Source organism: Ursus arctos, unplaced genomic scaffold, assembly GCF_023065955.2.
Source record: "Ursus arctos isolate Adak ecotype North America unplaced genomic scaffold, UrsArc2.0 scaffold_14, whole genome shotgun sequence".
Taxonomy (NCBI): Eukaryota; Metazoa; Chordata; class Mammalia; order Carnivora; family Ursidae; genus Ursus; species Ursus arctos.
Window position 1 is genome coordinate 20,328,199 of NW_026622808.1, and position 20,443 is coordinate 20,348,641.

At 57.9% G+C, this 20,443-nt stretch overlaps 5 protein-coding genes across 10 annotated transcripts; 2 read left to right on the forward strand and 3 right to left on the reverse strand.

Annotated features, from left to right (window-relative positions):
• Positions 1-618: 618 nt before the first annotated feature.
• Positions 619-2,047, reverse strand: WDR83OS (WD repeat domain 83 opposite strand). Its single transcript, XM_026488026.4, has 4 exons — positions 1,942-2,047; positions 1,720-1,825; positions 1,092-1,189; positions 619-996 (listed from the first exon to the last, which is right to left on the reverse strand). Exons 1-4 carry the CDS (start codon positions 1,989-1,991, stop codon positions 930-932), a joined length of 321 nt encoding a protein of 106 aa, XP_026343811.1. The 5' UTR covers positions 1,992-2,047; the 3' UTR covers positions 619-929.
• Positions 1,825-8,898, forward strand: WDR83 (WD repeat domain 83). Its single transcript, XM_026488025.4, has 9 exons — positions 1,825-2,482; positions 2,560-2,680; positions 2,762-2,867; positions 3,312-3,360; positions 3,435-3,561; positions 4,429-4,496; positions 4,591-4,699; positions 4,770-4,884; positions 5,931-8,898. The coding sequence occupies exons 1-9, from the start codon at positions 2,380-2,382 to the stop codon at positions 6,078-6,080; spliced, it is 948 nt and encodes a 315-aa protein (XP_026343810.1). The 5' UTR covers positions 1,825-2,379; the 3' UTR covers positions 6,081-8,898.
• DHPS (deoxyhypusine synthase) lies at positions 6,121-10,070 on the reverse strand. 4 transcript variants are annotated; one of them, XM_026488023.4, is made up of 9 exons: positions 9,710-10,070; positions 8,991-9,155; positions 8,422-8,543; positions 8,243-8,339; positions 8,075-8,161; positions 7,452-7,557; positions 7,270-7,373; positions 6,419-6,544; positions 6,121-6,334 (listed from the first exon to the last, which is right to left on the reverse strand). In XM_026488023.4, exons 1-9 carry the CDS (start codon positions 9,914-9,916, stop codon positions 6,239-6,241), a joined length of 1,110 nt encoding a protein of 369 aa, XP_026343808.1. In that variant the 5' UTR covers positions 9,917-10,070; the 3' UTR covers positions 6,121-6,238. The 4 variants fall into 4 exon arrangements, with proteins under 4 accessions (XP_026343808.1, XP_044235947.1, XP_044235946.1 ...); XM_044380012.3 differs by having other exon boundaries at positions 6,419-6,473; positions 7,248-7,373; positions 9,710-10,063; XM_044380011.3 differs by lacking the exon at positions 9,710-10,070 and adding an exon at positions 9,456-9,554.
• A 21-nt stretch (positions 10,071-10,091) lies between these two features.
• Positions 10,092-14,368, forward strand: GNG14 (G protein subunit gamma 14). 2 transcript variants are annotated; one of them, XM_048226651.2, is made up of 3 exons: positions 10,092-10,759; positions 14,015-14,107; positions 14,190-14,368. In XM_048226651.2, exons 1-3 carry the CDS (start codon positions 10,637-10,639, stop codon positions 14,313-14,315), a joined length of 342 nt encoding a protein of 113 aa, XP_048082608.1. In that variant the 5' UTR covers positions 10,092-10,636; the 3' UTR covers positions 14,316-14,368. The 2 variants fall into 2 exon arrangements, with proteins under 2 accessions (XP_048082608.1, XP_026343812.1); XM_026488027.4 differs by having other exon boundaries at positions 10,136-10,482.
• Positions 14,369-14,968: 600 nt separating this feature from the next.
• On the reverse strand, positions 14,969-20,241 carry FBXW9 (F-box and WD repeat domain containing 9). 2 transcript variants are annotated; one of them, XM_026488021.4, is made up of 10 exons: positions 19,712-20,241; positions 18,447-18,586; positions 18,241-18,369; positions 17,177-17,289; positions 17,000-17,091; positions 15,982-16,130; positions 15,786-15,899; positions 15,564-15,653; positions 15,412-15,477; positions 14,969-15,340 (listed from the first exon to the last, which is right to left on the reverse strand). In XM_026488021.4, exons 1-10 carry the CDS (start codon positions 20,118-20,120, stop codon positions 15,266-15,268), a joined length of 1,377 nt encoding a protein of 458 aa, XP_026343806.2. In that variant the 5' UTR covers positions 20,121-20,241; the 3' UTR covers positions 14,969-15,265. The 2 variants fall into 2 exon arrangements, with proteins under 2 accessions (XP_026343806.2, XP_057167526.1); XM_057311543.1 differs by lacking the exon at positions 18,241-18,369.
• Positions 20,242-20,443: the final 202 nt, after the last annotated feature.

A 20,443-nucleotide genomic window follows, 5' to 3' on the forward strand; every position in this document is an offset into this window, starting at 1 on the left:
TCACCGCTTCCGAGTGGCCTCAGAGTGTCCCTTTGTCCCCGTGGACGCAGAGGCTTCAGATTTTCCTCTGCGTGTAGTTTGCTTAGGAAGTGGGAGTGTGTGCGTGGGACCCTAGGATGTCCCATTGATCTTCAGGGCTAGGGTCTTGGAGGGACCTAGCTTGGCTAGGAGCAGGGGTTGATGGTGGTCCCGTTCTGTCCTATGAGGATTATGCATAGAGGAACTGCCCTTGGGGTACTGAGGATGGGAGGTATCCAGCCTGATTGGAAGAAATACCCATGGGACTCAGGTGAGGAGTGACAGGTGACGGAGGACTCAGTCTTTCATGCTTTTCCTAATCCCTATTAGTCCATCCAGCTCACTGGCATTACCCGATTTGTCTGATAAGAAAATGAAAACCCACATTCCTTAGGTCACCAGAGCCTATCTGCTGAGTTGCCAGAGGACAGGGATCACTGTCCTGCCTCTGGCAGCTGACTTAAGGCTTGCGAAATAAGCAAGTGAACGACCAGAAGGCTCCCGGCTAGAGCCCCACCAAAGGCCTGACTGAATGGAGGATCTGGAGCCCTTCCCCAACCAGGAAGAGCACCCACAATGCACAGGAGAGAGGTCCCAAAGAACAGCCAGAATGCAAAACTTTATTATTAACTGGTTTCAACAAAAAAACGAGTGGATACACATAGAAACATGGACAGCATCTCCCCCAGCAGCAGGCAGGGTGGGGAAGGCAGGCAGGAGGGGTAGGCCTAGGGTATTCCCCTCTGCCCAGCAGAAATGGAATCCCAGGGAAAGGGTCAGGTTCCTTCCATCCAGCTGCGAGCCCTGAGACTACCTCATTCAGGGAAGCCCAGGACAGCAGCTGAGGGCAGAGGCTGAACAGCCAGGGGCCAGGCCTGGAGGAAGGTGTACAGAGTAGTCCTAGGCTGACATCACCAGGGAGGCGTCATGGGCTGAGGGTTCTGCAGATATGACATCACCACGGCAGAGATGGACAGCCTGAGACGGGAGAGAGGTGTCAGTCCAGGATGGATAGGCTTGGGTCCCCCTCTCCCACTTACTCAGGAGTTCTCCTTCTCTAGGCCTAGACTCACATGAAGCTACTCATCATCTGTTTAGTGTCCTCAGAACTCCGGGAGTTGGCAAAGCTGATGAAGGAGCAGTAGACAGCGACCCAAGCGCACCACTTCAGCTGGGGAAAGGCAGGTGGGTGGGGGATTTGGTGACAGGCACTCCAATGAGCCCCCACAGGGGCATTCCCAGGCACGGGTTCCAACCCACTGTTTCCACCCGATGCTGCTTAGATCTTATCCCCAAGAATCCCTCAGTCCCAATCCCCCTAGCCTACTCCAGGTACCCAGTTTCTCATGCTACTCTCTTGGCCTTCGTCTCTGACGGCGCCCCTTCCCCCAGGCCTAAGAAGACTGGCCTTTGACATGACATACCTCGTGATGCTAAGAACCCCATCCTTTCTCCACGAGTTCCCTCCAAATTACTTTAAAACCTGCCCCCACCCTCAAACCGACCTCCCAGGTACCTTCCCTGACCCCTGGCTTCCCTCATGGCTCTGGCTTTCTCCGCCCAGCAACACCGCAGCCCCGCCCCCGGGCAGGCCCAGGCCCCGCCCCCTCAGCGCCAGCCCTGCTTCATTCCGAATCCGCTGCCCCCCACTGGCTTCGCTATCAGGCGGAACTACGCCGAAGGAAACTCGGTGCCGCTCACCTTGAGCATGAGGCCGCACATGCTGAAGATCATGCCGAGCAGGTTCATGTAATCCGGCGTCGGGTCGTCCAAGGCCGGGTTACACTCGCTCGGTGGGGGCTTGTACCTGCGGCAGGCTCAAGGGTCAGAGGCACTCAAAGTCCCGCCCCCGAAATGGACAAGCGCGTCCCTGGGCCTCGCCCCACAACCCGAGCCCTGTTTCCTTGACGTTGGGGTCCTCACCTCAGTACTTTGTTCGGCCTTCGTGGGTCCGACATATTGTTAGTGGACATGGCGGGTCGGAGGTCAAGCCTCTTCCGCTGCGGGAGTTGCAGCTTCCGGCGCGGAAACGGAGGGTGGCTTTTAGAGTAGCACCCAGAAGCTTCGAGTTTCCGTTCCCAGCGGCGGGGGCCAGGACTCCTTCCAGCCAGGGGACAGAGAATTAGAAGAGACTGAAAATGTTCCTTGAAAACAAGAAGTGGGAAAAGAAACCCGGAAGCTGGAATCAGGCTTCAATTTTCCCAACACTATCCCGAAAAAAGCAAAAACATTTGAACCGGAAGTGAGAAACAGGAACTAGACTACGGAAGACAATAAGGTTACATCCAAGCGTGGGTTCCGAGGGTTCGGAATCCTCGGTGCAGACCGACGTAAGGCGGCGAGGAAGGGATCCCGAAACAAATGGCTTTCCCTGAGCCGAAACCACGAGGCCCGGAGCTGCCGCAGAAACGGGTGAAGACGTTGGACTGCGGGCAGGGGGCAGTGCGAGCTGTACGATTTAATGGTGAGCTCCCTCTTCATTCCGGGTCTTCCTGCCTTCTGAGGTCCTCAGCCCTATAATCCCTTCCTGGTGTTCCCCAGTGGATGGCAATTACTGTCTGACGTGCGGCAGCGACAAGACCCTGAAGCTGTGGAATCCGTTGCGAGGGACGCTGCTGCGGACGTACAGTGGCCACGGCTACGAGGTGCTGGATGCGGCCGGGTGAGCCAGGGACCAAGCCGAGAAACGGGTGCAGAGATCGGGATCGAGGTCGACCCTGACGTTCCTTCCTCTTCCCTCCAGCTCCTTTGACAACAGCAGTCTCTGCTCCGGCGGCGGGGACAAGGCGGTGGTGCTGTGGGATGTGGCATCGGGGCAGGTCGTTCGCAAATTCCGGGGCCACGCGGGGGTGAGTACAAACAAGAGCGTGGATGGCGTAGAAGACCCGCATTATCGTGTAGGTGGTGACAGGGAACCCTTCCACCCCCACCCATTACAGAGCAAGGATCTTTTCTTAATGGCCCAGCATGCAGTTTCCCCAAAACCTTTCACCTCCCCTATCCCTAGTCTTGGCTTTTTTTTCCTAAAGATTTTATTTTATTTGAGAGGGAGAGCGCACAGCGGGGTGGGGGTTGGGAGAGGGAGAAGCAGGCTCCCTGCTTAGCAGGGAGCCCAATGTGGGACCCAATCCCAGGACCCTGAGATCATGACCTGAGCCAAAGGCAGATGCTTAACTGACTGAGGCACCCAGGGGTCCCTCCTTTGCCCTTGCTTTAACCTGCATCCGGAACCGTGCCTTTATCCCAGTCCTCCAAAGTCCAGCCTCCTCTGAGTGGCAATCCCTGTTTCTCAGAAGGTGAACACGGTCCAGTTTAATGAAGAGGCCACGGTCATCCTCTCTGGTGAGTCTGGGGCCTAGGCAGGGTACTGCCCCTGTGGCCCAAACCTGATCTTACCTTCATGCGGGCCCTCACAGGCTCTATCGATTCCAGCATACGCTGCTGGGACTGCCGATCGCGGAGGCCTGAGCCAGTGCAGACGCTGGACGAAGCCAGGGATGGCATATCCAGTGTGAAGGTGTCAGACCATGAGGTCCTGGCAGGGTGAGTGGAGCCAGGACCTCACCCCTCCCCAGTGCCACTGGGGATCACCACTGCCTCGCTACTCAGATTAAAATTTACTCTTCTCACCTCAGCTTGCAAGGCCCTGCACAGTCTGCTCTCCTGCTGATCTTTTAGCTTTTTTATTCATTCCAGGTCTCATTTTTCTTACTCTGCCCAGATGCTCTCATCTCGGATCTTTGCAATTGTTCTTTCTCTACCTGGACTTCTTTCTACTTAAAGTGTTTTTGAGCCTCTATTGCATACCAGTTTTTTTACTCGGTGAACACACAGTAGTTAATGAAATAGGGAAAACTCTCTGCCCACATGGGGTTGATATTCTAGTTGCAAGAGGTAAACAATGAAACTTCCCAAGCAGAACTGCCCAGCCTATTGGCTGGTCTGTTCCCACACATCTCCTGCTGGACCACACGTTTGTTTCCTTATCTTTCAAGTTCCAGTTTAGAGGTCACATCTTCAGGGAGGCCTTCCTAGATTATTCTCAGTCAGCAAGGCTCTATGATGGCAGAAAGTGCTTCTGGCTTTGTTGCAGCTGTGTCCCAAGGACTGGCCCAGAGAGGATGCTCAGTACATATCAGAAACAGATGGAGTAGGTCCTGATTGGCCCTGGGTGTAAGTCTCAAAGCCAGTGCCTTGGAATTCCACTCGAGAATTCATTTCAGTGTTTGTTGTGCATGCTAGCCTTGAGTGTGAGCATGACCTCAAAGGGTGCACAGGAAAGGCAAGCGCAGCTTCCCCTGCCCCCCCCCCACGCCCCCGGGTCCTGGCAGGGTCAGGGAGAGTACAGGGACTGGAGCCATGGACCTACTGGCCCCAGTTGATGCTTCAGCTGGATCCATCCTCTTGCAGCTCCGTGGACGGCCGGGTGAGGCGATATGACCTGAGGATGGGGCAACTCTTCTCAGACTATGTGGGCAGTGAGTGTGGTGGGGCTGTGGGGCAGGCAGGGCAGGTGGGGGGCAGCAAAGGGGGCCCCAGCCTCACCCACCTGCACCCCTCCCCACCCCCCAGGCCCCATCACTTGTACCTGCTTCAGCCGGGACGGGCAGTGCACCCTGGTGTCCAGCCTGGACTCCACATTGCGGCTTCTAGACAAGGACACAGGGGAGCTCCTGGGCGAGTGAGTCCTCGGGGTTGTGGGCCTCTCCCCGCCCCCAGACCCAAGCCCTCCTGACCCCACCCACCCCCAGGTACACGGGCCATAAGAACCAGGAGTACAAGCTGGACTGCTGCCTGAGCGAGCGTGACACACACGTGGTCAGCTGCTCCGAGGATGGGAAGGTGTACTTCTGGGACCTGGTGGAGGTGAGCCTTCTCACCCCAACTCCTTCCCAGGTTGCCTGCTCTGTGTCTTCTTCCATCACTCCCACACCTGCAAAAGGGAATGCTATTAGAGCTGGGGGCTTAGAGGAGTGAGTGAGAAGACAAAGCAGGAAGGGCATTCCTGGCAAAGGGAACAGTGTGTGTGAAGGCTTGGAGGTGTGGCACACTTAGGTCAGGAGACAGAAGTACTGTGGGATGGCAGCAGCAGGTCTAGGTCAGGCAAGGCCACGAAAGCCCAGCTGACCCAGGGACTGACCCTGGCAGAGCAGGGCCGACAGCCACGTCTGAGCCCAGCTGAGATGGGGCTGTGGTTCAGAAACCCTGAGCTACCTCTGAGTATCCCCACGGTTTCTAGTCCCAAATGCTGTAAGCGCTGTCCTGATGTGTCTCAGGCTGGGAACAGACTTACTGTTCTGGCCTCATGGGGTCAGGGCTGAAGCTTGGCCAGGGAAGGTCATCTCCCTAAGAGGGGGAAGAAACTGGGGGGCCCTGGAGACGAGGGACCAGCTCTCTCTGGCAACTAAGAATGTGCCTGTGTTCTGCCTACTTCTCGACAGTCTACCAGATGGTCACCCTGAAGGGGGGAGCACAGGAAGGGACATTTTTGAAGTGGGAAGAGCAATCTGGGGCCAGTTTGAGGGACCGAGTATGCTGAGTGGTGACAGCAGGCTGAGGCAGGAAGTGAGTAGAGGCTGCCCAGTGAGCCAGTGGATCCCGGATGGCAGGAGGGTGGAGAAGCCGGGAACGGACAGGACAGGATCGGAGCAAGGTGGTGGCTGTGAATCGGACCCGGACGTGGTTTAAAGGCCAGGCCAGGAGCACTTGCCGATAAACGGGGTGGGAGGCATGAAAGAGGAGGACCCCCAAGATGTTTGGCCTGAGCCACACATGCTTCAAAGGATGGAGCCACTCGGGTTCATTCTGGGGCAGCTGAGGTTTGTGGTACCTGGGAAGCAATTTGAGGCGGGTGGCTGAAGGTCAGGGAGAGGGACACACTGATAACCACACCCCACCCCTTCCCTCCACAGGGGGCCCTGGCCCTGGCCCTTCCTGTGGGTCCCGGCGTGGTGCAGTCACTGGCCTACCACCCCACGGAGCCCTGCCTGCTGACCGCCATGGGGGGCAGCGTCCAGTGCTGGCGGGAAGAGGCTTATGAGGCTGAGGGGGGCAGCAGCTGAAGGTGGGGGGCCCACGACCACCAAGGACACGGACACAGACTCAGAAGGATCACGGAGACCATTTATTCCAAACACACAGCTGACCGAGGAGGAGGGAGGGACCGGGTGTGCAAGCTAATAAATAGAGGCGAGAGGAGACTTCCCTGGGCCGCAGCCATTCAGTCCTCATTCTTCTCAGGCATGAAGGCATCTCTCTTCTGGGCAAAGGTTTCAGCCACAAGCAGGGGGAAGACCAGGGAGGCGTCGGCATAGACCTGCAAAGGGGACGTGGGTGAGCCACAGGGCCCGTGGCCACACTCTGGGGGACTCTGCACCGCAGCCAGCCGATCACCCCTCACCTTGACAGGCTGTGCGTCCACCCGGATCTTGCCCCAAGAGACAGCTTCGTCCGGCCTGGCACCAGAGTCGGAGCCGTCAAACTCCTGGGCCGTGTTGATGTAGACAGAGTAGTCGGCCCCGTTCCGCTGTGGGGAGCGGCAGGGTGAGCTGGTCAGCCAGTCACTGGATGTGGGGGAGCAGGGCACCAGCTAGAGGCTGAGGGCTGGGTCCCGCATGAAGGAAGCCCGCAGCAGCCCCTCATTCCCCAGTCACATCAGTGCGTGAGCAGAGTGCGAGGTTGGAGGTTGACAGGGTTGATGGGCAGAGCTGCCCCAAACCCACCTGCTGTGTAGCAACAACTCCCACATCTGCTCAGCAGGGCCTGCCACCAAACACAAAGACTCCCCGCCCTGGTCCTGGCCCCGTCATTCCTTACCCGGACCCGCCATTTGTTCCCCCCACAGACGCCAGAGGGTGCCCGTGAGCAGGCAAGTGGCCACCCTGGAGGCCTGGCTCCTGCTGCCGGTCGCCTCCCATTCCCCTTTGCCCTGCTGTCCCCGGCCTTAATTCAGGCACCTCAGAGCCTTTGCACTGGCTGTTCTCTCTGCTTACAAACTGTCTTCCCCAGAACATCATTTCTCTTGCCATCTTGCCATCCCTCATTTCTTCCCACAGCAGTTAACTGCCACGTGACGTGCATGTGACTTGTTCGCTGCCTGGCTCCCTGACTAGGACATCAGTCTAGGAGGACAGGGAGCCTGGCCTGTCTAGTCCACAGCTGTCCCCCTGGCACCTGGCATAGGCCTAGCACACAGCATGGCAAGCCTGCGTGCCACCCGCACGAGGGACCGGGTACTCTGTCCTCACTCACCATGAGGTTGGCGTTGGCGATGTGGTGCTTGACCAAACCCCCGCCCAGGATGATCATCCCAGTGCGCTTGGCAAAGACGGCCTGTGTGTTGATGAGCCGCAGGTCTGGAGAAGAGCGCAGTGGTCAGACTGTGGACCCAGCCAGCCCTCCTCCCCTGCTGCTCTGCGGCCCCGGCACCTCACCCTCGACGATGTCCAGGACCAGGCCTGGGTTCTTGTAGGAATGGAAGAAGATCATGTCACCCAAGGAGCCATCTGTGAGCGCTGGGCTCAACACGGGGATGTGGTTCTGGGGAACGGCAAGATAAGAGCGACGGGAGCTCAGAGCCCAGTGGGGGCAGGCTGGTCCCCATCCCAGTGGCATCCCCTCCTCTCTGCCTGATTCTGGGCAGAGTGCTTAAGTTCTCTGAGCCTCAGTTTCCTCAACTATAAAATGGAGAGAGCAATAGCACCATCATGAAGAAACGTGATGAAACCAGACAAAACATGAAGGATTGTGTCGGACAAAGAATGGTAGCTCTCGCTACTCTGACTGCGGGACCTCCTCCTTGGAGGAGCATGGGACCATGTGCCCCGCCCCATGGGACCATGTGCCCCGCCCCAACTGATCCCAGGTGGTCTACGCGTAGAGCCAGGATACCAGGGTCAATTCAGTAGCTGTGCAGCCTCAGACAAACTACCTAACTTCTGTGTCTGGTTCCGCATCTAAGAGTGGAGATGATGAAGTGGTTCTCCAGGTGGCTATGAAGGTGAAACAAGCGAATACGTGCCGAGGCCTGGTATCTGTGCCCCACCCAGCCCCTCACCTTCTGGGCCCAGTAATACACTGATTCTGGGTTGTTGATCTCCTTGCCCAGCCGGGCAATCATCTTGGAAGGTGTCCACTTCACACCCTAGGAGGAGACATTGACTTCAGCCCGCAGTGCCTCCCCCTGACTCCTACCATGCTGGCCCCCAGGTCGTTCCTGCCCCACCTCCGTGTTCTGCTCCAGCACCATCTGGTCCAGAATGGGCATCAACCAATCCTCGAACTTGCAGTAGTTGTCATTGGGCACCAGTAAGTTTCCAATCCTGCAAACATGAGGCATGTGGGCATCGGGCCCCAGGGCCCTCAGCCCAGCTCCCTTGCCCAACACCACTCAGGGCCCCCAACCTGTTGATCCCGTTCTCACGTAGCTCCTTGCCCCTGAGACTGAAATCGCCCAGGTACGTGGGTGCCAGGCACTTGATAAAATCTTCCTCCACACCGCCAGCTGTGGTCACTAAGACGTCCACCTGCAGCCACAAGTCGGTGAGGTTGGCGGTGGAAGAGGGGCCCTGCCCTCATCCCAGGTAGGGCTCCTAACTCCCAACACTAACCCAGTGAATAGCTCTACTGCAAAACAAAAGTAGATCATGTCCCTCTGCTTAAAACTGACCCTGTCTCGGGGCGCCTGGGTGGCACAGCGGTTAAGCGCCTGCCTTCGGCTCAGGGCGTGATCCCGGCATTCTGGGATCGAGCCCCACATCAGGCTCCTCCGCTATGAGCCTGCTTCTTCCTCTCCCACTCCCCCTGCTTGCGTTCCCTCTCTCGCTGGCTGTCTCTATCTCTGTCAAATAAATAAATAAAATCTTAAAAAAAAAAAAAAAACTGACCCTGTCTCTATGTCATTTAAATGACCAATAATTTTATTGCCCATAAGACCTAGAGAGGCCAAGGCCACAACCCCACCAGGTCCCCACCATGTTGTGCTGGACGAGGTAACGGATGGTCTCACGGATGCCTGAACTGATGAGGTTGGATGTGTAGCCCAGAAAAATGGTGCAGCCAGTAAGTGGGCGGCGGCTCTTGGTCAGGTCTGCATGGTGGTCTTCATCCTGCGACAGCGGCTCTAGTTTCTTCTCTATCTAGGTGTAAGGGCAGGGTCAAGTTACCCTCTGGCCCCAAACCCTAGCACCTACCACTTCTACCTGGAATACCTGGAGCCAGGGAAAGAACGCCCCCTGTGCAGGCTCCGCCCCATTCACAGCCCAAATCTCAGGGCACACGCTCAGGTTTTACCCCCCCCCCCCTTTCAAGGAATCGGAGAGAACGGCCTTTACAGGCCTTGTCCCCTTCCCCGTTGGAAAAAGCAAATCCGAGCTCAGACCCCGCCCTGACTTAGGCTCCTCTTCAACCGCACTGTTCAGAACGCTTTCACTCGTTACCTACAACCCGCCTCCTATCTAGAATCTGTCCCAACTTCATCCTGATTGTAGAATGCTATGGGGATAGGCGGGACAACGTCCTCTTCCCAGCGCAGAAACTGCCGCGCAGAGTGGGTCCCGCCTCTCTCCACCTATTGGACCGCCCACGAAAGGGCACGCCCCCTTCGAGGGGAGCCCCGCCCCCTCCAAGTACTGCATTGCCGCTACCCTAGGCCACACCCCTTTAATCCAGGAAGTTCCGCCCCAGGCTTCACCATGGCGTTGACTTGCTGCACTGCGCGCCCAAAGTTGGTGGCCTGGAAACCAGTGGTGCCGAAGGCCTCCAGTAGCGCACGGTAGTCCACGCCGCGGTTGAAGTCGTAGCCTCGGACTTGGGAGCTCTCGGAGGGCAGGGCCGAGCTGTGCTTTAGCACAGCGGCCAGCGCCGCCGCGGGTGCCTTCCCCTCCGGAGGACCCTCCATGTTCCTGCGGCCGCACTCCCAGATCACAGCCCCCAGGCCAGGCCTCCAGCGGCCTCCAAACACCCTAAACCCCGGCACGCGCTTCTGTACAACAGTGCAGGAAGCAGGGCTCGGGAAAACCTGCAGGAGGGGACGGGAAGTTGTTTAGTCACATGACCCTTTTTGCTTCCCATAATCCAGCGCGCGGCCATGTTTGCGCGTGCGTTCCGTAATACGGAAGCCGCGAGGAGCCGTTATTCCTTGTCAAACCGGAGATGAATGAAGATTCCTACTTTCACTGCCGCCTGCTGGAGACCCACCGCGTTGCGTTGCGCTTTTCCATTCGTTTCTGTCCCTTTGGGGAAAGAGGATGGCTTCTTAGGCGTCGTCCTTGGACAGGATTCGAGTCATCAGGAAATGTCAGATAGTTTCTGCCCCTGAGCGTCTCTCGTCAAATGGTTTAGCGATCGCTGTCCGTACCTCGCAGGTCTCCAGAGCCGCCTCCATATGCTGCGTAAGCCTCTGGTCTTCCCCGGGCAGTTGCAGCTGTCACTTCTTCTGGGAAGCCTTCCCTGACCTTCCTCTGGGTAAGGGACCTCCTCTGGATTCCAAAGCTGATCTCTCTTTCCCTCCAGCCAGACTGTGAGACCCTCGAAGGTGGGGTCTGTATCTCATGGGTCGTCCTAGCCCTGCACAGGGTCTGGTCCAGGGGGAATCCTTTAACCAGGCATTCTACAATTTATGGAGTCTGTACTATCCGTTGGGCTCTGTGTTTGGCGCTTCAGATTTATCAGTGAACAAGATGCAGACCCTGCCCTCCTGGAGTCCACAGTTTGGGGAGCTAGAAAGCTAACAACAGTAGTGGTAAGTGCTATTGAGGATTCAAAAATGATGATGTGTCTTTGAGATAGGGGTGGATGGAGGGGGAGGTGGCCTTATTTGCAGGGACAGGTGGTTGGAGAAGGACACCAAGGAGGTGACATTTGAGCCAAGGTCTGAAAGCCAAGAAAAGCCCCATATGTGAAGATTTGAGGAGGCCATTTCCCCACCATCCCCCATTGGGAAAGAACTGCCAGTGCAAAGCTCCTGAGGCCAGAGATTAGCCCACTTGATTGGAGGAAGAGAATATCCTCCTTGACATATTTGACAGTCCCCACCTGGATCTCAAACTCACCACCTCTGTTCCCACTCCTCCTAACCCTAATCCCCCTTCAGTCTTCCACATCTCATCAGAAAGCCCTCAGCTCAGCAAATAAGCGCTCCGTGCTAGTAGGCTCAACACTGGAGAACTGAGCTTGTTGTCTCCCCTTCTCTCACACCCACACCCGTCCCTCGGCACCTCTGCCAAGTTCCACCGACAAAATAGGTCCCAAATCCAGGTGCTTTTTTTATTGATAGAATTTGGCATCTAGAATTATATTAGTTTCAGGTGTACAACATCATGATTGCGTATTTGTATCCAGGTGCTTCTCTCCATTCTCGCAGCCTCCATGCTGGGCTACCTTCCCTCTAATCCATCTCCCCGCTGTGGCCAGAGAGCCCATTAAGTAGAAGCCAGACGCGTCATTCCTTTTTAGAATTCTATTATGGTGGTTTCTCCCGAGGAGTAAAATCCAGGGTCTTCACCGTGGCCTGTGAAGGTGCCTGCTCACTTCCCTGCCCTCATCTCCCACCACTTGCCCTCACTTCCTCCTCTCCGGTTACACCGGCCTCCAGCCTGTCCTAGAACCCACCAAGCTCGTTTCCTGACCAAGGGAAGATGCACGCCCTGCTCCCTCTGCCTGGAATACCCTCTTCTCCAGCTCCTTCTCCCTGAGTCTCTGCCTAAATATTACCTCGTCCTAGAGGCCTGCTCTGACCACCTGATTCCACCCTTACCTTGCTTGTCATTGTCTTTCAAAGCACCTAATACATTTTGTTTGCTGTTGTCTGTCCCTCCCTGATTAGAACGGCGGCACCGTGTGGGCAGGATTCTCTGGTTTCGCTGCTGTTTCTCTTTGTGCAGTGATCACATACTGTGATCTCAGCAAATATGCTGAATAAATGAATGAACCCACGTGAGGGCATCAGGGTGATGATCCACGAGGAATGAAGGAGGGAAAGAGGTTGATAAATGAATTCAGGGGCGCCTCACTGGCTCAGTCGGTAGAGCATGTGATTCTTGATCTTGGGGTTGTGAGTTTGAGCCCCACGTTGGGTGTAGAGATTACTTAAAGATAAAATCTGTGAAAGAAAGAAAGAAAGAAAGAGAGAGAGAGAGAGAGAAAGAAAGAAAGAGAAAGAAAGAAAAAGAAAGAAAGAAAGAAAGAAAGAAAGAAAGAAAGAAAGAAAGAAAGAAAGAAAGAAAGAATTCAGAGCAGGTAGAAGGTGCCAGAGCAGACAGAGCCCTCTGGGTGGTAGTAAGGAATATGTGTTTATCCTAAGAGGCTGTGAAACCATTGGAGAGTTTTAAGATTTTTTACTTATATTTGCCACAGAGAGAGAGAGAGAGAGCACAAGCAGGGGGGGCGGCAGGTAGAGGGAGAAGCAGGCTGGGAGTCCGATGCAGGACTCAGTCCCAGCACCCTGGGATCATGACCTGAGCCAAGGCAGACGCTTAACCAACTGAGCCACCCGGGCGTCCCAAACATTAGAGAGTTTTAAAAAGGAATGAGAGACTCTGCTTTTTTTCCCAATTTTTAAAAAAAGCTTTTATTTTTAAGTAATCTCTACACCCAACACGGGGCTCAAACTCACAACCTTGAGATCAAGAATTGCACGCTCCACTGACTGAGCCAGCCAGGCGCCCCGCCAATTTTTTTATTGTGGTAAAACATATATAACATAAAACTTATTATCATGATCATTTTAAAGTATACAGTTCTATGGCATTAAGCACATTCACAATGTTGTACAAACATCTCCACCGTCCATCTCTAAAATGTTTTCACAATCCCGAACTGAAACTCTGTCCCCCTTAAACACTAACTCCCCGTCCCCTTCCCCAGCCCCTGCCACACACCATCTACTTCTTGTCTCTGGATTTGACTCCCCCAGGGACCTCACGTACTGGCTTATTTCACTTAATGTACGTCCTCAAGGTTTTTCCATCTTGTAATGTGATTTATTTTTTTACCAGACCCCACAGGCTGCCTTGAGGAGAACGGGGGCAGTGGGGAAGGGCAGAGCAGGGGACACGAGGGCAGAGGCGCCCGAGCTGGTCCAGACCAGCAGAGATGGGAGCAGCACCTGGGACATGCCAACAGACATGAAGTGACCAGACCGAGAACCTAATTTGACGTTGATCTGACGGCTCTTGAGAAAGGATCAGACGTGGGGACACCAGAAAGAGAGGATCGAAGGAGTTGAAGATTCAGGCTAGGGCATTTGAGTGGATGGTGGTGAACTGGGGGGCAGGAGGTCTGGAGGGAAGATAATCCCGAGTCCAGCTTTGGCTGAGCTAGGCGCGAGACCCCGGAGACACCGATAGGACAGACTGAGGAGGCAGGAGGCTCTTCGGGTGCATCTGAAATCAGGGAAGGCTCTGGGATGGGGACAGAGGGAGCCATCAGCATCAGCAAGTGGACGGAGTTACCTGCGGATGAGATCCCAGGCAGTGAGTGTAGACAGAGGGCGAGGCCAGGCTGCACCTCAGCCAGGGTACACTCTGTATGTGCTGGGGGCCGAGGCCGGCAGAGGAGGAGTGTTGGGGCCCACTGGCAGAGGATCAAGCCGGTCAGTGAAAGACCAGGGCCCCCACGCTCCCCCCAGCCAAGGTGACACGTGACACCAGGGCAGCCACTGGGCTCCCTGGGGCAGGGACCCCCTCAGCTGAGGCAGCTGCTGCTGTGGTGACATTTCACTCCATGAGTGTCCTGGCTTCAAAGTCTCTGCAGGGGTGGGGGAGGGAACGGAGGGAGCTGGAGAGGCCAGGCTGGCAGGGGAGGGAGCCAGAGCCTGGCTGCGGAGGACTGAGCAGTCAGGAATCAGCCGGAGTCCTCAGCTGAAGTATGTGGTCCTGACGGGTCCGGGACCCGCCACCCCCTTCCCACAGTCCCCAAGGGGACACAGGAGGTGGTTAGGGGACTCTCAGGTAGCCGTACGAGCCCACTGCCTGTGACCCCGCTCACTTTCCTGCAGATGTCCAGCAAGATGGCCATCGGCAGCGACATCGGGCAGGCCCGCCAGGCCGTGGAGCAGCTCCGGATGGAGGCAGGCATCGACCGTGTGAAGGTGAGGGCCAGGGCGGCACGGGCGTGTCTGGGCGAGGGGGCAGGCGGACAGCCCGGGCCTGGCTGACGGGGCCGGCCTGCAGGTGTCCAAGGCGGCTGCCGACCTGCTGCAGTTCTGTACGGAGCAGGCCAAGAGCGACCCCTTCCTTGTGGGCATCCCAGCGGCCACCAACCCCTTCAAGGAGAAGAAGCCCTGCGCCATCCTGTGACGGCCACGGTCCCGACCCCCCAGGAGGCCTCAATAAAAATGAAGTGAAGGGTCCTCAGGACGTGGCTTGGCCGGGCTTCGGGGGGGGCAGAGGGGACCTGTTCTGGGGCCACCTGCGCACGTGGCACGGCCCCCCCCGCCCCCACTGACTCATGGCCCCAGCAGCACACACATCCCGCACCCCGGATGAACGAGCACACGCCTCCGCCGCCCCTCTCTGCCCCCCGCACTGTGGGGTAGCATTAGCGGATCCCCTTGCCCACTGCACAGACACACCCAGGGTCAGGGTCCCAGTCTGCGTGCCAGCACGCATCACACGTGCCTTCACATCACACAAACACACACGCACACACACACACACGCCATTACAGAAACCCATGCACATCCTCATGAGCCTCCTCCTTCCCCACACACACCCACGTCCAGCAGCACACAGATGTGCACAGACAGGGTTACTGTGACAACACTCACAGCCAGACCCACGTCCCCAGCGACACGCAGACACATGATCGTGAGCACAGAAAGGCACTCGAGCAGGTGCACTCACACCTCAATATGTAATAGCGGCAGCTGCCGCGGCTTCCAGAACCACCTCAGACTCGCACAGCCCGCGCGTCCCAGTCCCCAGCAAGCACAGGCAGGGCCCTCGGGGGACACCAGTACATCAGCTTTATTTCTCCTTCGCTCTCACGGGAAAGCAGGTTTCCAAATCATAACAAAAACAGGGCCCCCGGCAGGGGGAGCAGTCCCCTGGGTGGGCCTGAACGAGCTCACCTTCCCTGGCGTGGGGCACCGCCCATGGGGCACAGCGCACCATGGCCCAACTCCTTGTGCCTCAGGACTTCGGGACAGGGCAGAGGCAGCACCAGCATGGGGGGCGTCCCCCGAGAACAGAGGCCGCGGCCCAGCCAGTGGGCCGGCGGATCCACCTCCACGTCCGAGTCGGCCTGCTCAGGCCTGCAGCCTCCAGACCTCCAGCGACAGGCCCCCGGAGGCGGCGACCACCAGGTTGCCCTCGGCGCAGATCTGGGAGCAGGGACGGAGGGAGTCAGGGGCGCTCTGGGCTGCTGGGCGGGGCACACAGGGCAGGGCCTTACCCCATTCAGCACGTTGTTGTGGCTTCGGGTGCAGATGGTCCTCGGCGGATCCGTGGGCACGTGCACCTGGTGAGGGGCATCGGGCGAAGGTCAAGACGGGCGCCGCTGGCCGGTGGGGGGATGGGAGGGAGGGGGCCGTCTCGGGGCCTCACCCGGATGGTCTTGTCGGTGGACGTGGTGTACAAGGCCCCCAGTGAGTGTTTGATCCCTGTGATCTGAGACCGGTGGCCCACGTCAAAAGACTGCAGGAAGGAGGGACAGGGGACATTCAGGTAAGGGCTCGCCCAGGGTCAGCCCACCAGCCACCCAGGGGGGGTCGGGAGGTAGGGAGGAGGCCCAGGGACGGTTGGGCAGGGGCAAGCTCCCCGGCGGACCCGGACAAGCTGGAAGCGGCCACTGCGGTTGGCGAAGACGTGCAGCAGGCCTTGGTTGTCACCAGCCCAGAGCTGGGGCTCCTGGTAGGACATGCAGAGCAGGTAGGAGTCCAGCTGTGGGAGGGACGCAGGACAGAGCAGCTCAGACCGGGCCGGGCCACCGCCCTGGTCCCTCCGGGCCCCACGGCGGGCCCACCTGCAGCCGCTGCACAACGCTGTCGGCCCGGCGGTCGAACACCACGAGTGTGCGGTCCTCGCTGCCAGAGACAATGTGCCGGTCGTCCGCCAGCAGCGCCAGCACGGCACTCGAGTGCAGCCGCCGGCTCTTCACCAGGGCTGGGCCGACTTCGTGAGTGATGCAGGAAGGAGGGAGACATCAGAGTCCCGGCCCCTCCCTGGGCCTACACAAGGACACCCTGGACCCTATCCCACATGGCAAAACCCTTGGTCTGCTCTGCCCGCCCCCATGCCCCCATCCCGTCTCCTCCTCTCCTGTCCCAGCTGGGTCTGGGCCATCCACGTCCCCCAGATCTCAGATCTCGGCCCTCTCATCTCCTGTCCCCCCATCCCATCTGCTCTCAGTACAGAGGAGACCTCAGCAAGTCCCAGCAGAAAATGCTTCCACCTGCAGGCGGGTCTGAGACAAGCCTCCCCGGCCATGAACACCACCCACACCCCACCGCCACCCCCGCCTCTGACCCCACCTGCATAAAGACCTCTAGCCCTTCAATTAGAATGAAGGAAAAAATAAACAACAGAAGAGGCTTCAGTGCTGGGCAGTGTTTTCCTAGGCTTTTTATGTAAACTAACATTTAATCCACTGAGGTTCTTACGGTTCTCTCCTCCTATTAACCCTATGGGGCTAGAGTTACTATCCGGATTCTGTTGATGGGGAAACTGAGGTTCAAGCTTGACAACTAGAAAGTGGAGGAGCCAGGGTTCTAGGGGCTGCTCCACCTCCCACAGTATTGAGGCTCAGAGGACCGCCCATCCTCCACGACACCCCAGGTGGAGGGGGCTGCCTCTACCCCAACACTCATCCCCCGCCAGTTGCCTTTGTTAGCACAGCACAGGCCACTCGGAGTGGTCAGCATCTGGTTGTGACTGTCATCCCAGCCAGGCTGTGAGGTCCAAGTGTCTCCTTCCCCAGCATAACCCTGGAGACCCCAGGTGGCCCTCCTCTCCCCACCTGGGTCCCAGGGCCCCCGGCCCACCTCTGGGGTCGTAGACGGTCACCTTCTTGTCATAGGTGCCAGTCACCAGGATGTCAGGCCGGTAGGACAAGCACAGCACAGCCGCCTTGCCCCTGAGAACACATGGACCACGAGGCTCAGGCGTGACTAGGGTGGGACCCGGCCCAGCCCCACCTCCCCGCCCGGGACCCCACACACTTTATCTCGCCGAACTGCTGCCCGTCCGCTGCCATGTCCCAGAGCTTCACCGTGCTGTCCCAGGAACCAGAGCACACGCGGTGGTCTAGCGCTGCCAGCGACCACACCCAGCCCTGCAGACCCGACCGAGGTGGTCAGCCCCGTCTCAGAGGTAACAAAATGGAGGGTCAGAGAAGGGAGATGACCGACCCAAGAACCCAGAGCAAGTCTGCTCCAAGTAGCGGTCAGGACTTAGGTCGGTGGGTCGGTCTGACTTCAGAGCCCAGGACGTCTGTACCCACACAGAATGATATTCCTAAGTCAGGTGTCTGCCAGACTCCGTACCCGGGGGGTTGGAGGCCACCTAACAATGTGATTAAGAATGGTGCCTCCCCTCCACGACCTGAGCAAATGGAGCTCCCTCCCTCGTTTTCTTCACTGGGAAAACGGGCACAAAGAAACAGCCTCTGCCTCAGGAGCTAATAGGCACAAAGCACTGACTGGTGACTAACTCACTCCTCACCAACCCTCTGAGGAGAGTACCGCAACTGTGACCCGTGCCACAAATGAGGACACTAGAGCACAGAAAGGCCGAGTCCCTTGCCTAAGGTCACACAGCCAGGGAGTAGCAGAATGGGGATTTGAAGCCAGTGGCCTAGCTCTGAGACCAAGCTGTCGGCCACCTACCCAGACCACCTCCATGACTGGTGGTGGCACTCCTCCACGGCCGCTTCTAATGAGAGGACAGCCATGCTCGAGCTTTGTGACCCCCACGGGCAGCCTCGTAACTGCCCTGCCCTATGCCTCTCAAGGTATACCTGATATCTCCTGAGTGCCTACTGTGTATCCCAGCTCAAGCGAAGCTCTCTGGCATATTCATCTCATTCATCCTCATCCTAACTGAGCCCTTCCTTGACAGGAGAAATACAGGCCCAGAGAAGTCCTACATCTCACCCAATGTCACACTAGTGATGGCAGAGCAAGATTTGAATCTATGACGTCTGGTGCCAAAACGTATGCCCTTAACCGTGGCACCCTACCCAGGCCCCACTCCTCCTACCCTGTCTGGCCTCCTAATCCCTCACCTTGTGGGTGCTGTTCTTCTCAGTGCCCAGGGCCTTGACTAGAACCTGGCTGGGCTCCACCCCCAGCTGCCGCAGGTCCCACAGGTTGACATTGCGATCTCGGGAGCCTGACAGACAAAGCTCACCATCCTGAGAAGAGAGTGAGGTGGTGGTGTCGGAGTCACCCTGGCCTACCCCTGCCTGCCCCCCACCGAGCCCCACCTCACCTGGAGCAGCAGCACCGAGTCAATGGAAGCAAAGTGCCCATCAGCCAAGCAGAAGTACTCAGCCCAGCGCCCATCCTCCGCCCAGCGCGACAGGTGTTGCTCCAGCTCGATGCAGGCTGTCGGCCAGTCAAAGTCCTCCTCTGTGGGGCATCGTGAGCAGGGTCCCCAGTGGGCGGGAATCCCGACATCCACACCAGCTGTCCAAGCCCACTCCTGGCTTCCAGGAAGCCCACCCTTCACCAGACTTGGAGAAAAACCCACCTGGATCCCTCACCCCACCCAAGAAGGCCCAGGATCTAGCTTTGGGACCACCAGCCACCCACCTTCCAAGTGGGTCTAGGACTACTCACGCCAGTTTTGGGTAACTGGAGCCTCGAGACCACCTTCAAAGTCCTCAACCCCCAACCCAAGTGTGGAGGATAGTAGCCTCAGGATGTTAAGGTCCTGCCTGAACCCACAGGCTAGGCATCAGAACTAGGACGTTTTGCCTCCCCAGTCTTATCCAAAACCGGGGAAGTGTTCTCAAATTAGTGTCTATAAACTTGGGAACCTTTCGAGATGCAGAACTCAAGCATTAGGTGCAGAGATTCAGTGGCGTAATGGGGCTCAAGCAACTATGCTTATCAGGCTATTGAGGAAAGCCCCATCAATTCAAGGTCACCAAGCTGTCTTACTCCCCAGGGATCAATGACCTCAGGGGCAGGAGGAATTACCACCAGCCCCTAGACTAGGTTAGACCCTGGGCTTGAGGATCGATCTGTGATTGCTGGTGTCAGGGATCCTAACCTCTAAGATGTAGCTTGGGATCAAAGGTTGCAGGCTCTGAGCCTTTAGTCCCTGCCCTACCCCTACCTAGGTCACGACTGTAAGGGTGAGGGGCTTTGGCATCACCACTTGCCAGCTCAGCATCTATACCCAGAGGATTCTTGGCCTTACCCTGAGCCCCAAGAGATTCCAACAGCTGAGACCTCAAGTCCCTGTGTCAACCCCCAGCCAGGGGTCAGGGCCGTGGTACCACCAGACCTCAAGCCTGAGGCTTGCTGGATCCTGAGTTCAGGGACCCCAGCCCCCCACGGTAGATTTCCACAGCCCCAAGACCCCAAGCGTCTGGCTAATGGTTCACCCAGAGGTCAGGGGCTTTGGCACCATGGGTAACTACCTCAGCCTCCAACCAAGCCAGGAAAACCAGGAAGCCTGCTCCAGGGCTGTGCTCACAGCACCCCAGCCTAACCTGCAGCTGACCCCCGGCCCCCGGGCGCGCGCACCTTCCACCACTGGGTAGGGCGCGCGTACGCGGCGCTGCGCGCGTAGCCTCCAGGTGACATGGTCACGCACGAGGTCGCGCAGCGTGTGGCACACGCGCGGCAGGACGTGGAGCACCAGGCGCGCATCTAGGTAAGCGCAGATCTCGAGCAGCAGCTCCGGAGGAAGGCTCAGCAGTCCCAGGACTCCCACAGGCGCACCCTTAGACGCCGCCCGCGGCTCCAGGGCGCCAGGGGATGCGATTGACACGGACAGCAAAGGGGCGCGTGGGGGCGCCTGCCCGACTTTCGGCGGACTGAGCACGCGGGCGACGTAAGCCTCGGCCTGCAGGTCGGGGTCAGGCTCCGACTCCGGGTCCGAGTCATCTTCCCAGGCGCGGGGATCGTCGCGCGGCCCTGGGGGCAGCTCCATGGCGACCGGGTGGGCGCGGCCAGCCGGGCCCTGTCAGCCTAGGGCCCCGCGTCCCGTCTCCTAGGCAGCGCGAGGGGACTTCCGGCTCTGCTTGATGACGTTACAGCGCTGGCCGGAAGCGAGCGGCACGTTGTGGAAACAGGCTGGATCCTGGAATCCCGCCGTTGTGAGGGCTTCCGTGGCGCAGCTGCGTCGTCGGCCTTGGGCTAGGAGATGCAGATTTCTGCTTCCAGCGTTTGTTAAACAGGCATCTGTGGCGGTGCTGATGCCGACGGGAAGCTGACTCCGGTTCGACGCGGTTCTGTCAAAGGCACTTCTCACAG